The sequence below is a fragment of the Euprymna scolopes genome, chromosome 8 (genome assembly GCF_053919585.1).
Source record: "Euprymna scolopes isolate OS-2025 chromosome 8, ASM5391958v1, whole genome shotgun sequence".
Lineage (NCBI taxonomy): Eukaryota > Metazoa > Mollusca > Cephalopoda > Sepiida > Sepiolidae > Euprymna > Euprymna scolopes.
In genome coordinates, this window is record NC_136489.1 from 52,659,515 (window position 1) to 52,673,783 (window position 14,269).

The following is a 14,269-nucleotide window of genomic DNA, read 5'->3' on the forward strand; positions in this document are numbered from 1 at the left end:
CCTCCCGTAAATGCTTTATATTTTATCTGGAAAGAATACAAACTATAAAACTATTAGGGAAACCAGTGCTAACAAAGTCGCACGGACACTGGGCGTCGTGTACATAGCTCCACTTGTGCAGGTTGTCCCGTGTTTTGGCAACCTTCGCTTAAATCTAGTTGAGTTCAGAGCCCGCTGGAATTTTTTTTTCGGCGCCAAAAGAGCTTCGTTGTTTTCGTCATTGATAAATTCATTCCACTAACGGAGGCGGATGGACGCTGGAGTTGTTCGCCCAAGACATGTGATGTCCGTATAAGAAGTATTAATAAGAGAAATGAAGGTTAAGTCCAAATACAATGCACATTTATTTAAATAAATGTATACAAAAGACAGTAAACGTGGAACCTATTCTAAGGTGTTCTTCAAACATAAGAGTGCGCCTACGTAGTCGATAGAATCGTAGTAGTAGTGATGATGTGGCAGTCTAAGTTTCTATGTCGTCCTCTTAGTCGTGGCAGCATCTTTCATTAGTCAATAATAAGACATTTCTTTAACGTTTTCTCACTTTTTGATTTCTTACATTTCAGACCTGCTCTTATCCTCTGTTATCGGTGCCACTCTTTGTTATACTTAAAATAATAGTAGCATAGTTTAAATGCTATAATATATATATATATATATATATATATATATATATATATATGAATATATTTTACTTAACATTTATATATTTTAAAATGAATTTGAGATTATCAATGAAAATAAGAGATAATCAGCAATATATAAGACGTATAATCGATAAATGATAAGAAAAAAATTTATTTGTCATATATTGAAATTGGTTTTCCTTTTTTTCCAGTTTCTTCCAACACAAAGACATCCGCCTTGTTCTACTTCTCAACGGCCATCTTGATTTTGATAATCGCTTTGATAACGAACAAAATCTTTCAGAGATTGGTGAGTGGAAAATATTAAACGATTCTTGTAATTAATATTTTTGTATTATTATTCTTGCCGTTTTATTCTTGGCGAGCGTTCGCTTTCTTTGTATTCGGTGTTTTTCCCCTATTTTTATCACGATTCCAAATAAAACAACACTATATGGAAGCTCAGAGAAAGCGGATGTTCGCAAATGGAAAATCGTACGACAAACCAATACATTTATAACTTGAGACGACTCATGTAGATTATACCTAAATGAGAAATTTGAAGGTCTAAGCTTTAATACTCTAAAGAACTTATTAAACTGTAGACGTGAAATACCAAACAACTATACACGCAGAACAGAATTTCCTCTAGGATATTCTACACACAGGATAGACTTTCTTCTGGGTATTCTACGATCACGTAACGCCATGCATGAGAAAATAAAATAACTAACCCAATATATGAAATAAAGGTAGAAAAATACTGAAAGCACGAAAATAGAAAATAGTACGACATACTAAGTGAACATAATAGCTACAAATATTTGTGAGTTCTGGAATCAGACACCATCAAAGCAACAGAAATGGAAGCAAATATTGAAAAGAAATCTAGAAACTAAACTATATGAATAAAATTTAATTCAAGGTATAAACACATAGGTAGTATCATTAAGAAGATACCCTGGACCATTTATAAATTGAACCAAAGAACAATTGAGGCATCTAGACAAACGAACAAAACACACAAAACAGGAAACCCATAACTATGCACAATACACTATACCCAAATGATGATACTGAGCGACTCTATGTAAAACAGAAAGACGGAGGAAGGGCGCTGGTTTGTATAAAGGCTGTGTAAATGACACAAAAAAAAGAATGAGGAAAATACATAATGCAGAACACCGAAAGAATAATTACTGCAACAAAAGACATTGACAAAACAAACAAGACAGAAAAGGAGAGACGAAGGATAAGACGTGAAAAGAAAAATGGAAAGAGAAACAGCTATACGAACGATTCATAAGGATAACAAAAGATGAGACTAACGAAAACACTTGGACATGGCAACAAAAAGGAAACCTAAACAGAGAAACTGAATCCCTAATAACAGCTGCATAAGATAACGCGATCAAAACCAACCACATAAAAGCAAAGATCGACAAAACGCAAGAATACAACAAATACTGACAATGTGAACAAAGACGAATCAAGAAACTACATAATAAGCGAATGCAGCAAACTAGCCCTCAAAACAGTATAAGAATAGATATAAAAAATAGGGAATGCAGTGCACTTGGAATTATACAGACAACTGTATCTTGAACACTTTGACAAACGGCACAAGCACAAATTGGCAGCAGTACTTGAAAATGTCGCAAAAATCTATGGGACATCGATATACAAACGGATAAAGCAAAATTCTATGGGACATCGATATACAAACGGATAAAGCTCTCCGAGCAAGAACACCAGCTGTCATAGCAGTAAAAAAGAAAGAAAAGTCCTGTCAGATTGCAGATTTGACTGCCCCAGCAGATCACAATGAAGTTCAAGGAGACACAGAAGCAGAGCAAATACACAGACCTGAAACAAAAAAAGCTCAAAGGGACATAGAAGATGTAGAAAGTAAATATAACACCACTAATAGTAAGATCATTAGGAACGATACCGAAAAACTGTGATAAAAGAATATGGGAGATTGAAATCAGAGGGGTGGCTGAGAAGATACCAAGGATGAAAACGGCTGAAATATTAAGGAAAATCATTTGAATGCAGAGACTAACACACAAGCCGGACGCATAGAAACTGATACCGATGTAAAATACAAAAAAACGTCACATGGAATCAGGAAAACTGAAACTGTATAATCTTAACTTACCCCTCCCCCTACGGCCCAGCCTTCTTCCCCCTTCCCATTTTTTTCGAGTGTCGCCATAAACTGGCGCCACGCTTAATACGTAGGGATCAAGGAGGACAGAAATACCAAGGAAAGGGAACACTACGCAGACCTCCGCTGGATGAGTGCAAAGAGAACTGGGACCTTGGGGAGACTATCCAAATTCCAGTCACTGCCAACGAAAATCAATGTTAAGCGGCTGTTGCGATAGCACAAATTCATTGGAAAAGTCTTATTGTCACTCATACTCGAGATAGCACCACAAGTTGTTCTTAAAGAGAAAGTTTTGATAATCTCCTATGTGACTACTTCTAATGAGTAAATAATAATAATAATAATAATAATAATAATAATAATAATAATAATAACAATAATAATAATAATAATAATAATAATACTTTTTCTTACAGCCTTTATACCTTTATTACAAGAAACAACTTTTAAACGAGTCAGACCATGAAGAAAAAAAATCATCTCGTCCACAATTTTGGAAAATCTTCAAAAAGGTAAGTAGAGAGAATATATATATATATATATATATATATATATATATATATATATATATATATTACATGGGGGTCACCACTTATCAAGGCCCGGAAGCCATTCAGGGATAAGGGTTATTGCGTGTAACAATAATGTAATGAGATAGTATTGTAGTAATCATTAGTATTGGAGATTTGGTAGTGTCTTACTTAAGGGGGCGGTTTGTCAGGAATTTATTTATGTTGGATTTGAAGACATCCAAGTTGTAGTCAGGTGGGAAACAGGCAAACGGAAGAGAGTTCCACAGTCGTGAACTTCTCAGAAAGAAGCTCTGCTCATGGAATTTACGTTTTGATTTAGCACAGATAAAGAGTGGGGAAAATTATTGACAGTAGTTTCAGCCAGACGGGTGTTTCTCGTGAAAGATTGGCGAGGGGGGGACGAGAGATGGGAGCTCAGACGAGCACTTGCCATGGAAATAACGATAAACAAAGACATGCTCGCAACGAGTCTTCTGTGGAAGAGAGGCTGCAGGGAAGAGAAAAAGGCACCCCCACTAAACAACGAAGTCTATTTTGTACTCTGTCAAGCCAGGATAGGCTGTTTTTAGCAGCTCCTGCCCAGATCTGGCAGCAGTACTCCATCCTTGGACGTACTTGGCTTTTATATAGATAGAGAATTGCATCAGTAGTGAGATATCTTCTGGAGCGGTAGAACGATCCCACCATTTTCCCAGCATCCTTGGCAACAGACCCGATGTACTTGTTCCATTTCAGATTTTAGGCCACTGTTGTGGGGCGATAGAGGGCAAATATAAATGCAGTCGTGTAAGCTAGTGCAACCGAAAGCACATATAAGGTAAATTAGGGTATTTTCTGGAGATATCCCTGCCACATGGAAAGCCATCTTTGATGTAGGCACATATTCCATGCCCATGGCGATCTTGGGGGTTAGATGTAGATGTTAAGTTGGAGTATCCTTTAATTATGAATTCTTCTAGGGAAGTAATTGGCCCTATGCCAGTTTCACTTAGAAAGAATATGTCCGGTTTCGTCTCCTGCAATTGTGTTTCAACCTCTGGAAGGTTGGAACGTAGACCCCTGATGTTGGAGAAGGAGATCTGGTAGTAAGGGTCTACGTTGGATGGATGGATGGATGGATAAATATATATATATATATATATATATATATATATATATATATATATATATATATACTAGACTACCCGTGACCCGTTGGGTCAGTATGTTATATTAGCTATGGAATTCATGTATGACATTTGTGACGTAAAGAAAATAGTTTTTTCTATGAAAGTATATTAAAATGAAAAATTATGGACGGATCACTCAAACATGAAAAAAAAATCCTCCCTATTCGTGTAAAGTTACCAATTTTTCCGAATGAAAATCGAAAATTAAACATGATTTTCCTACGAATCGAACGCGGACGAAAGTCAATTAGCAGCAAAAACGCACATGAACCTACCGATGAGAACACAACTATTTTGTATCTAGAAATGTAAACAAAAAACAAGAAAAGAAGGAAGGAAGGCAGGAAGGAAAAGGTTACGGATAGACAGTAGTAGTAGTAGTAGTAGTCTTAGCTTTACTCCAGTTGTTCTTATGTTTGTCAACAGCTTAAAGTTCTTTAGTTGTAAGAAAATAGCGACAGTATAGTTGTAATAAAAAATAGTTGCAAAACATCCCCAATCTTCCCATGTTAAATAATAATTTCGAAATAATAACGTTAATATTTCAGTACGTAGGTCAACATCTGCAAAAGAAGCGATTTGTGTTTATTTGTTTACGTTGCTTTGGGTTAATGCTTATGCGCGCATGCGCGACCGGATATCGTAAACCGGAAAGTAGGTTATATCACTCGTTACCAGGCCATTTGAGTTTCATAATTATATATATATATATATATATATATATATATATATATATATATATAGTCTGAATGTGTGTGAATACTTCTCAATCTATATACTCAACGAATTTTTTATCTACATCCTTGGAATTTTATGTATAGGGTACGTAGACACATAAAAACATTTTAATCGTTCTTCATTTAGAAAAAAGGGTTGCTAAGAAGTCAAAACTGAAAAATTGTTACTTGGGATTTAAACCAAGGATTTAAATAAAATGTATTTTATTAACGTACGGATCGAACCCACGTCCCCAAGATTTAGAGTCACTTGCGCTATCGACTGAGCTAGCCGAGAAGATACAGCAGTAACCTAATCTATAAAACTTATATTCTAATCTATTTACCGTCACCTTTTTTTTTCAAAATTAAACATTTTGTCACAATTTCAAAGGATAAAAAGACAAATATAAAAATTTTGCGGCAAAACAAAAAAGAAAAAATAGAAAAATAAAAGAAGCTGCATACACGTCCAAATTATCTTATATTGTTATTTTTATTAATGAGAAATCATTCGGGGTTAAAATCCATTTAGTATTACGCATGTAATTGAGAAAACAGAGTTGAATTGTGTAACATTTTGGTTACTAAGCGAAATTACACGACATCAGGTTTAATTTGGTGGCCATCTTGTCCTGATTTTGCTAATTTTTATATTGTTGAGGCATTTGAATCGTATTTTTCCAAGTTACATGCGTAATAAAATGTAATGTTCTACCAGTATTTTTGTTATTTTTATTTTTTAGCAATTATCGACTCTCGAGTATGCCTCTAAACAGACCACCATTTTCTTTTGTTCTAACCTAAGTTTTACACTACTTTTATGCTTGAGTGAAAATAAAACCACTTTAAAATAAAACGCAAAACATCTTAACCAACTAGATAGAAGAGTAATCTAACTTGCTTTTGTAACAATTATTTGTTGTATATTTATTTTTACTCTTCCTTTTTTTTTGTTACTTAGTCTAATAAATGCCGAATGATGTTTTAAAATACCAAAATGAAAGAAGGATTTCAATAAAATGCATTCTGCCATTATCGAATCCATGAACCAGAGATTTAGATTTTCGTGCTCTACCAACTGAGCTAGCCGTGAAGACATCGGCGAAATCTGAAACACTTTTTATGTCCCAAACTATTTGCCGCCATTTTTTTTTATTAAAAAAAAAAACGTTTCAAAAGAAACAAAAGCAGAAAGATAAAAAGATTAATCAATCGCAAAGAAGGGTAAGAAGGGTAGACTGTTTACCTGCCACCCGAACTAGGGCGAAAGCAACGAAACTTGAGAAACGAGTGCAGCTGTCGATGTATCACAATGCTTTCCTTTGCAGGGATGGCGCGACTTGTACTCGACTTTATCAACCGAAATATTTCAATGGCTGGTGTTCGTACAGAATAACCCCATAGCGGAATCCATTTGTTCAGTTAAATCCGCGATGCTTGTCCAGAATTCCCCCATATTTAAAAAAAAAAAGAGAGAAAATAAAGAAAATGTATGACGTACGTACCCGTGACGGAAAAAAAATCACGCAATTTGAACAAGTAGTTTTATTTTAAAATTAGAATATCAGATTTAATGGCCCAAAGAACAATGATACCATTGCAGAACTATCTGGAAAACGCACCTTAAATAATGGAGATAACTCAAAATAATTTAAACTTGCGAGATTTTTATTTAAGGAAACTAGAAAGGGGATCGTCATAAATTTCGCTTTCCTTTTTTCTTTTGAACCTTACTCCTTACATTTCATGAGCGATGTTTCTGACAAAGAGGGAAGAATTGCTGTTTTCTGGGCTAAAATCTATTCTATCTAGCACTTATCGTTGGCAAGTTTTTAACCTTGAAATGGTATTTTTAGCTCTTTATATCAGGTGGCTTTATACCTTGTCAGGAGCGATTTCCATAAAAAAATGGAGACATTGGAAAAACTCAAATTCGCTTAAAAATTATTTTATTTATAGAAACTTCTTTCTTCAAAACTGCATGCATGTGGAATTCTGTTCCGTTTTCCTGCTTTCCAACTGACTACAACAAGGTTGTGTTCAAGTTCAACATGAACAAGTTCTTGATGAGCCCCTCCCCCCTTAAGTAATCTAATTTATTCAATTCCAATTACTAATGTTTACTACATTTTCCCATTAACCTCTTTACACTCATTAAACCTGATCCTCGAGTGGCCTCCGGGCCTTGATAAGTAGTGACTCCTTTGTAACCCCCCCTCAAACAAAAACACTTAATCAATTTACGTAAGATTGTTTTTTTTTCATTTTTTAATAGGGTGAGGTCTACATAAGAACCATATCCCCTAATCGGGGTTACCATTACTATTACCGACATACATTATTTGGTGTGGGTTAAAATAGAGCTGAAAGATCGATTTTTTTTTGAATATGTAGTTGTAAGCAGAAACAACAGTCGAAAATAGTAATATATCCAAAAGTTACGAAAAGTCATCGAATAGAACAACTGCTATTCTGTTTTTAGCAAAAAAAAAAGTTTATCTATAGTCTGAAATAGTACGCCAGCTATTAAAGTGGCGAAAAGAGAGATAAGTATGTCCCCTGTATTCGCAATCTTCAAAGTAGTCACATCTAGGGAAAACTCAATTTCCGTAAAATTTACTTCTGACTATAAGTAATTTTCTACTCAATGAATTTTCCTAATTCTTGGATATATTACTATTTTCGACATGACATTTAAGTAAGTAATGTTGTTTTTGCTTGAAACCACATATTTAAAAACACCCATCTGTCGTGTCTATCTTAACAAGCATCCATTATTTTAAAGGAAATACCGTTGGGAAATTATTCAAACCCCATTAGTTTTACATTATTCAGTTATAACATATCTACCATAAAATTATATTTAACAGCAGTTTTAAGGATTTTAATTTGTCGTAAATGGAGACTGTGAGTAAAGTAATCCAGGGATATTTTATTTACAATAATAGCACATTAAACAAAAGGACGTGAATGAGTACGTTGAGTTATTTGAAAAATTATGTGTGAATTTGTCAGCATCATCATCATTATCATGTACTGCATATGTGTGAGTCTAAAACAAACTTTTTATTTAAAAAAAAAATCCAAGCGTTTGTAATTCATATCAATTGAATTGTTATTTTTCGTGGATTCGTACGTTGAGTTATTTGGAAAATTATGTGTGAATTTGTCATCATCATCATCATCATCATCATCATCATCATCATCATCATCATCATCATCATGTACTGCATATGTGTGAGTCTAAAACAAACTTTTTATTTATAAAAAAAAAGGATCGAGGAAAAAGATCACGAAGGAAAAGGGACAAAAACGGCCCAGCCGCTGATACACTTACTATGTATGACTTGGAATGTTCCTTCATGTGTATTTTACATGTATATGTGTGTGTACGTATGTATAGGCATATGTATATATGTGTGTATATGTGTGCCTCTACGTGATTATGGTTGCATGTGTGTGCACATGCATACGTATGTTGGCGTACACCTGTATGTACGCATGTGTTTATTGTCATGTGTATGTGGGGCGGAGAGGGCTCCTGTAAGCCGTGGTTAAGGCACCCCTCTAGGAGAAGCAAATCTTAGATTTAAAACAACAACAACAATAAAAAAACATAAAGCGGGAGACCAGTACCAACATTAAGCAGGTCTGCAGTTTAACTTGTTGCTGGCTATCTTGCTCTTGCTTGTTGCTGGATGTCAACATTTTGAATCAAGAGAGAGAGATTTAGCTGTCGTACAAAGCTAAAACTCTGTAACATCATCTGTGTATAGATATTCCCTCAGCCATGGAAAAGTTGTGACGCGTGTAGGCCTGAAATGCTGGAAGCATGTGATAATTGATCTGTCATCATTATATGTATATATGTATGTATAGGTGTATGTATGTTCATGTACAGGTGTATGTATATGTGTGTATATCTTTGTGTATATGTATGTATATGTGTATATATATGTATATATGCGTATGTATATACGTATATATATATTGTTTGTGTGTATGTGTATATATGCACGTGTGTGTAAATGCATATATGCATGTGTGTATGCGTATATATGCATGTGTGTATGTATGCATATGTATGCATGTATATGTGTATGTATGTGCATGTTTGTGTATGAGTGCATATTTATGTATGTATATGTAGGTAAGTGTATGTATATATATGTGCATATGTGTACCTATGTGTATATGCATGTATGTATTTGTACATGTGTGTGTATTTATATGTACGTACATGTGTATGTATGCGTGTGTGTATGTATATGTATGTATATGTATTATGCATTGTATATGTATATATGTATATATGTGTGTATGTTTACAGATATGTATGTGTGTATATGTGTATATTTGCATTTATATATATATATGTATGCCATTGACCGTCTTGTGTATGTTTATGTATGTATATGTGTATTATGTATTGTATATGTATGTATGCATATATGTGTGCTATATGTATATGTGTATGTATGTGTATATATGTATGTATGCGTGCATGTATATAAAGTGTATGTATACTAGTGACCGTCTTCAGTATCCTGTCTGTTTGAGCGTGTGAATTTTGCTGGCAGGACTAAAACAATTTTCCGCTCATGGACTTTCAGTGCCTGAGGGAGTTGCACTCGTCTGACAAGACGTTGCAATCATCATATATATATATATATATATATATATATATATATATATACATACATTTATTTGTATTATATATATATTTATTTGTAGTATATATATATATATATATATATACATATATATATATATATACTACAAATAAATGTTACGAAAAGCTAGGTAACTTACTCTTCTACTTACATAGATGAGTTTTTTCATGTTTTAATATATTTTAAAGCGTTTATTTACCTTGGGAAAAAGTAGTGTAAAATATGTTAAGTTAGAAGGAAAAAATGATGGATTTTTATAGCTATTTCGACCCTCGATAATCGCTCAAAAGTAAAAAAAAAAAAAAAATAAACAAAATATTGGTAAAGCATAAAATTATCGCACGATTGATGACATTTATTTAGTTGGTTTCAACCAGTATTTGTTTAATGTTTGATTTTTGAGAGATTATCGAGGGTCCAAATAGCTATTGCAAACCGCTATGTTTGCTTTCTAACTTGACGCTACTTTTATTTTAAAGTAAATAAACGGTTAAAAATAAGTTAAAACACACACAAAAACCATTTCCATGTCGGTAGAAGAGTAACTTATCTTTTATTAATTTGTTGTATATTTATTTTTCATCCTTTTTATGTTGTTGGCAGTTGTAAAAATAAGTGCACTAATCTGGTTATATAATTCATTCTGTGAATTGCTGAAAGAGCCAGATTATTTTACTCAGTCATTATTTACAACAAATTAAATTTAACCAAATTTGTTCAGTCATTAGTAAGGGAAAAAGAAATCATTCTAGACTGAGGCAACTTTAATTTTAACCACATTAAAATCCATCTTGTGTCTAACCCTATTTTCGTTGAGAGGCAAGTAATTAAGGACCATACAAAATGAGATCTGGGTTCATGACACAGAAAAAACGAAAGAAGGAAAGGACGCTTTCTCATACTTCAATTTAATCTCATTGTATATATATATATATATATATATATATATATATATATATATATATATATATATAATGAGAATAATGGAAATAGTATTCTGACGAAATAGAAAGAAAAATAAGGAATAAAAGCTATGTGTTAATCAACATTTCTGTCATTATTGTAAGACTTCTTCTGGATGAATGAAATGAAGAAAATAAAACAACTTCTTTATAAGAAGTCTTATAACTTGGTTTGTTCCCCCTCTCTATGTTACGTAGTCTTATTATTACAATGATGAATGCAAATTCTTTTGTATTCATCTTAAGAAGGATAAGAGTCTTAAGAGAGATGAGAGTCTTAGGAGAGTTCATGTTGTAAGTGTTCATATTGTAAGACATGGAGACATTAGTGAGATATATATAAATAGAGACAGAGTACATATTACACTTTGAGAGGGGATTTCATATCTAGATAGATAGACCGATATATTGAGAGGTTGGCATTTATGCTTTGACAGTTCTGTATGAAATGGCTCTGTTTATATAACATAAATAGTATGACACATATACTTTCTAAACATATATTTTTTTAGATGATAATTTTTAAATGGTTCTTATATATAAATTAACAATACCTTTTCTCGTTGTAATGATGGACGCAGGAGACGGTAGTTATAAAAAAAACATGATGATCATTTATTCCTTCCAATTGACCGGTCAATGGCTTTGCATTCAGGAATTCAAAGTTTCTTTCTTTACATCTTTTTCTGTTTAAAACCCTCTCGCTTCCAGAGTCCAAGGTTCGAACTGAACCTTCTCTTCCCGGGTCAGACTCTCGTCTGACTCTGACTCTCTGCCTCCCTTCTTCTGACTTCTCCTAACTAACTCTCACTTTCTATATTGGGAAATCCATGCATGTCCGGCCAACGTGACCACAATTCATGTGCCATCAACATGCGCGACCTGTACGTTTCTGAACATTCTGATTTCCCATTTTTCCTTTGTTGGTTTCACAAAGGAATTCAACCTGCATATCTAATTCATTTAACCCATATTTTATTATCCACATTCTTTCTAACAATGAATAGTTTATTTATTATTTATTTTATCAGAATCAAAAATTTACTTGGCATTCCATTTAAAACCTATTGTTCTTTAAAACTTATCTCCAGGGTTCGATTCCCGTTTTCTCTAATTTTATTTTCATTTACTAATTCTCTTTATTTTTACTTACATGAAAAAGGGGACAAGCCTTTTTCATGTAACATCTATCTATCTATCTATCTATCTATCTATATATATATATATATATATATATATATATATATATATATATATATGTAACACTCTGTAATAGTGGCGAGTTCTTTAAAATCGCTATGCCAAAATATCACCTGACGTCATATTGTAAACAAACACAGACGGAATTTGATGAACTACATTATCATTATTATTATATTTATTTTTCTTTTGCCAATTAGTCCACGGGCAAATTATTCTTTGCAATATATAATATTAAATAGAGGGTTGATTTTATTATGATACATATGCAAATGTTATGTAGTTGTGGAACAGAAGAGAATTTAGCTGTTATCTACCTATCGATCAATCTAGCTATCTATTTTTCTTTGTATCTGTTTATCTAGCTATCGATCGATCGACAGATCAATCGATCTATCTGTCTATCTAATTGGAAGTAAACAAGAGATGAGATGTGAAATATGTTTTGATAAAAGTTGTCAAAACATGTTGAGGTGTGAAATGGAAAAGAGTTGACCAGCATTGGAATTGCGTGTCTGTTGTGACGTGTTCTAGTTAGCTGATGAATAGATGAGTTGGAAAGAGGACGTCAAACAGAGCAGACGGTTTAACATGTCGTCCCCCCTCACCGAGGAGGAAGCTGGGAAGCTGGCGTGCCTCAGAATGGAGACTAATAGAATTAAACACCTAAGCAAAGATATTCACTTCCCATTTTCTGCGATCAACACCAAGGAAGCTATAAAAAAATATATATAAAATCAACCATCGTCTTGGAGTTGAAATGCGTCCGTCTACAGGTTTTAGCTTCCATCCAAGAACAGATGAAATTTTCAGGTACCCCAAAAGACCAACGACGCAGTTGAAAAGTTGATGAGGTAGGACAAAATACATATATCTGTTTCTATAAATGTCTTTTATACATGCACGCAACACAGACGATCACGGAACATAAATAAACTGCAACACGATAACTTAGGGTCCAGATAGTGAAGAAGCCACAATAGAGACTACTAACGCGTCACACAATCACACGACGTATAAATGAGCTCCACCTCATAACGCAATACAATCTGCATGAATTAAAATATCATGTTTCATCATATTGTACGACCAGGCAACGCCAGACGTTCAGCTAGTTATAAAAAGAGATATCGTGATATTAACGTTGTCTTCATTTGAGGTTTGACTATTGCGGAACTCAGATTATTGAAGTCAAATGCTATCTATTCCAGGACGATCCGGTAGCGTCTGTATTGTAAAATACCATTACATAGAATTTGTAACCAATGATTGATTTCGTTATTTTTTACTTTTTGCTTTATAAGCAATGTATTACATTTTGCAATTAAGTATCTATTATTCAACGTTGGAGTTTTTCTTTGGATAATTGATATTATGCCCGCGTGACGTCACGATATATCGATGCAAAGTATATGATATTCTCTATTATAGTTTATTAATAATTGTAGATGTTGCTGATCGATAAATCTCTTTCTTTTGTATTTTCTTTCTTCCCGTCCACAGATATGGATGATGTGTATTAATCTGTGGCTTACCATGACCATAACTATCTTCAATTTTCCAAATATTGTCAGCGCAGTAACGAGGATTAATTTCCCTATTGAGGGTAAGTAATGGCCATCATCTCTTTCCACAAATAAATCAATTAGTGTTGGTATAAGCTTAACAAAACACATTTTGTAAGACCAGCAAGACTTTAATTATTTATTGTAAAATCAAATTTTAAGATTTAAATCTTTCCACACACACACACACACACACACACACACACACACACACACACACACACACACACACACACACACACACATATATATATATATACATGCATATATGTAGTATATTTACTTATACAAATATTATTAGCTACATATGTGCATATATGTTTCTGCTGCAACTCCTTCAGAGAACAACCGTCCTCAGGTCAAATATTCTTCATAAAAATATTTGACCTGAAAATGCTGCTTCTCTTAAATAATTTGCAGTAGAAATATGTATGCACATAGGTTGCCAATAATGTATGTATAAGTAAATATACTTCAACCACGCTCTGCTTGTCAGTCAGCATTTTTTCATAAACATTGCAGTTTCAGTGGATGTGTATCTAGGAAACTGCAACTATACCCTTATCATATAAATATATTCATATATATATATATATATATATATATATATATATATATATATATATATATATATATATACTTATTTACT

At 33.4% G+C, this 14,269-nt stretch overlaps 1 protein-coding gene across 4 annotated transcripts in view; it reads left to right on the plus strand.

Moving 5' to 3' along the window:
* Nucleotides 1-14,269, plus strand: part of LOC145283567 (equilibrative nucleoside transporter 1-like) — a 190,972-nt gene that overhangs the window by 149,754 nt on the left and 26,949 nt on the right. For all 4 annotated transcript variants that reach the window (XM_080132474.1, XM_080132471.1, XM_080132473.1 and 1 more), the window contains 3 exons: nt 839-936; nt 3,216-3,311; nt 13,559-13,661. In XM_080132474.1, coding sequence (XP_079988600.1) covers nt 839-936; nt 3,216-3,311; nt 13,559-13,661 — 297 coding nt within the window. The remainder of the gene's footprint in view (nt 1-838; nt 937-3,215; nt 3,312-13,558; nt 13,662-14,269) is intronic.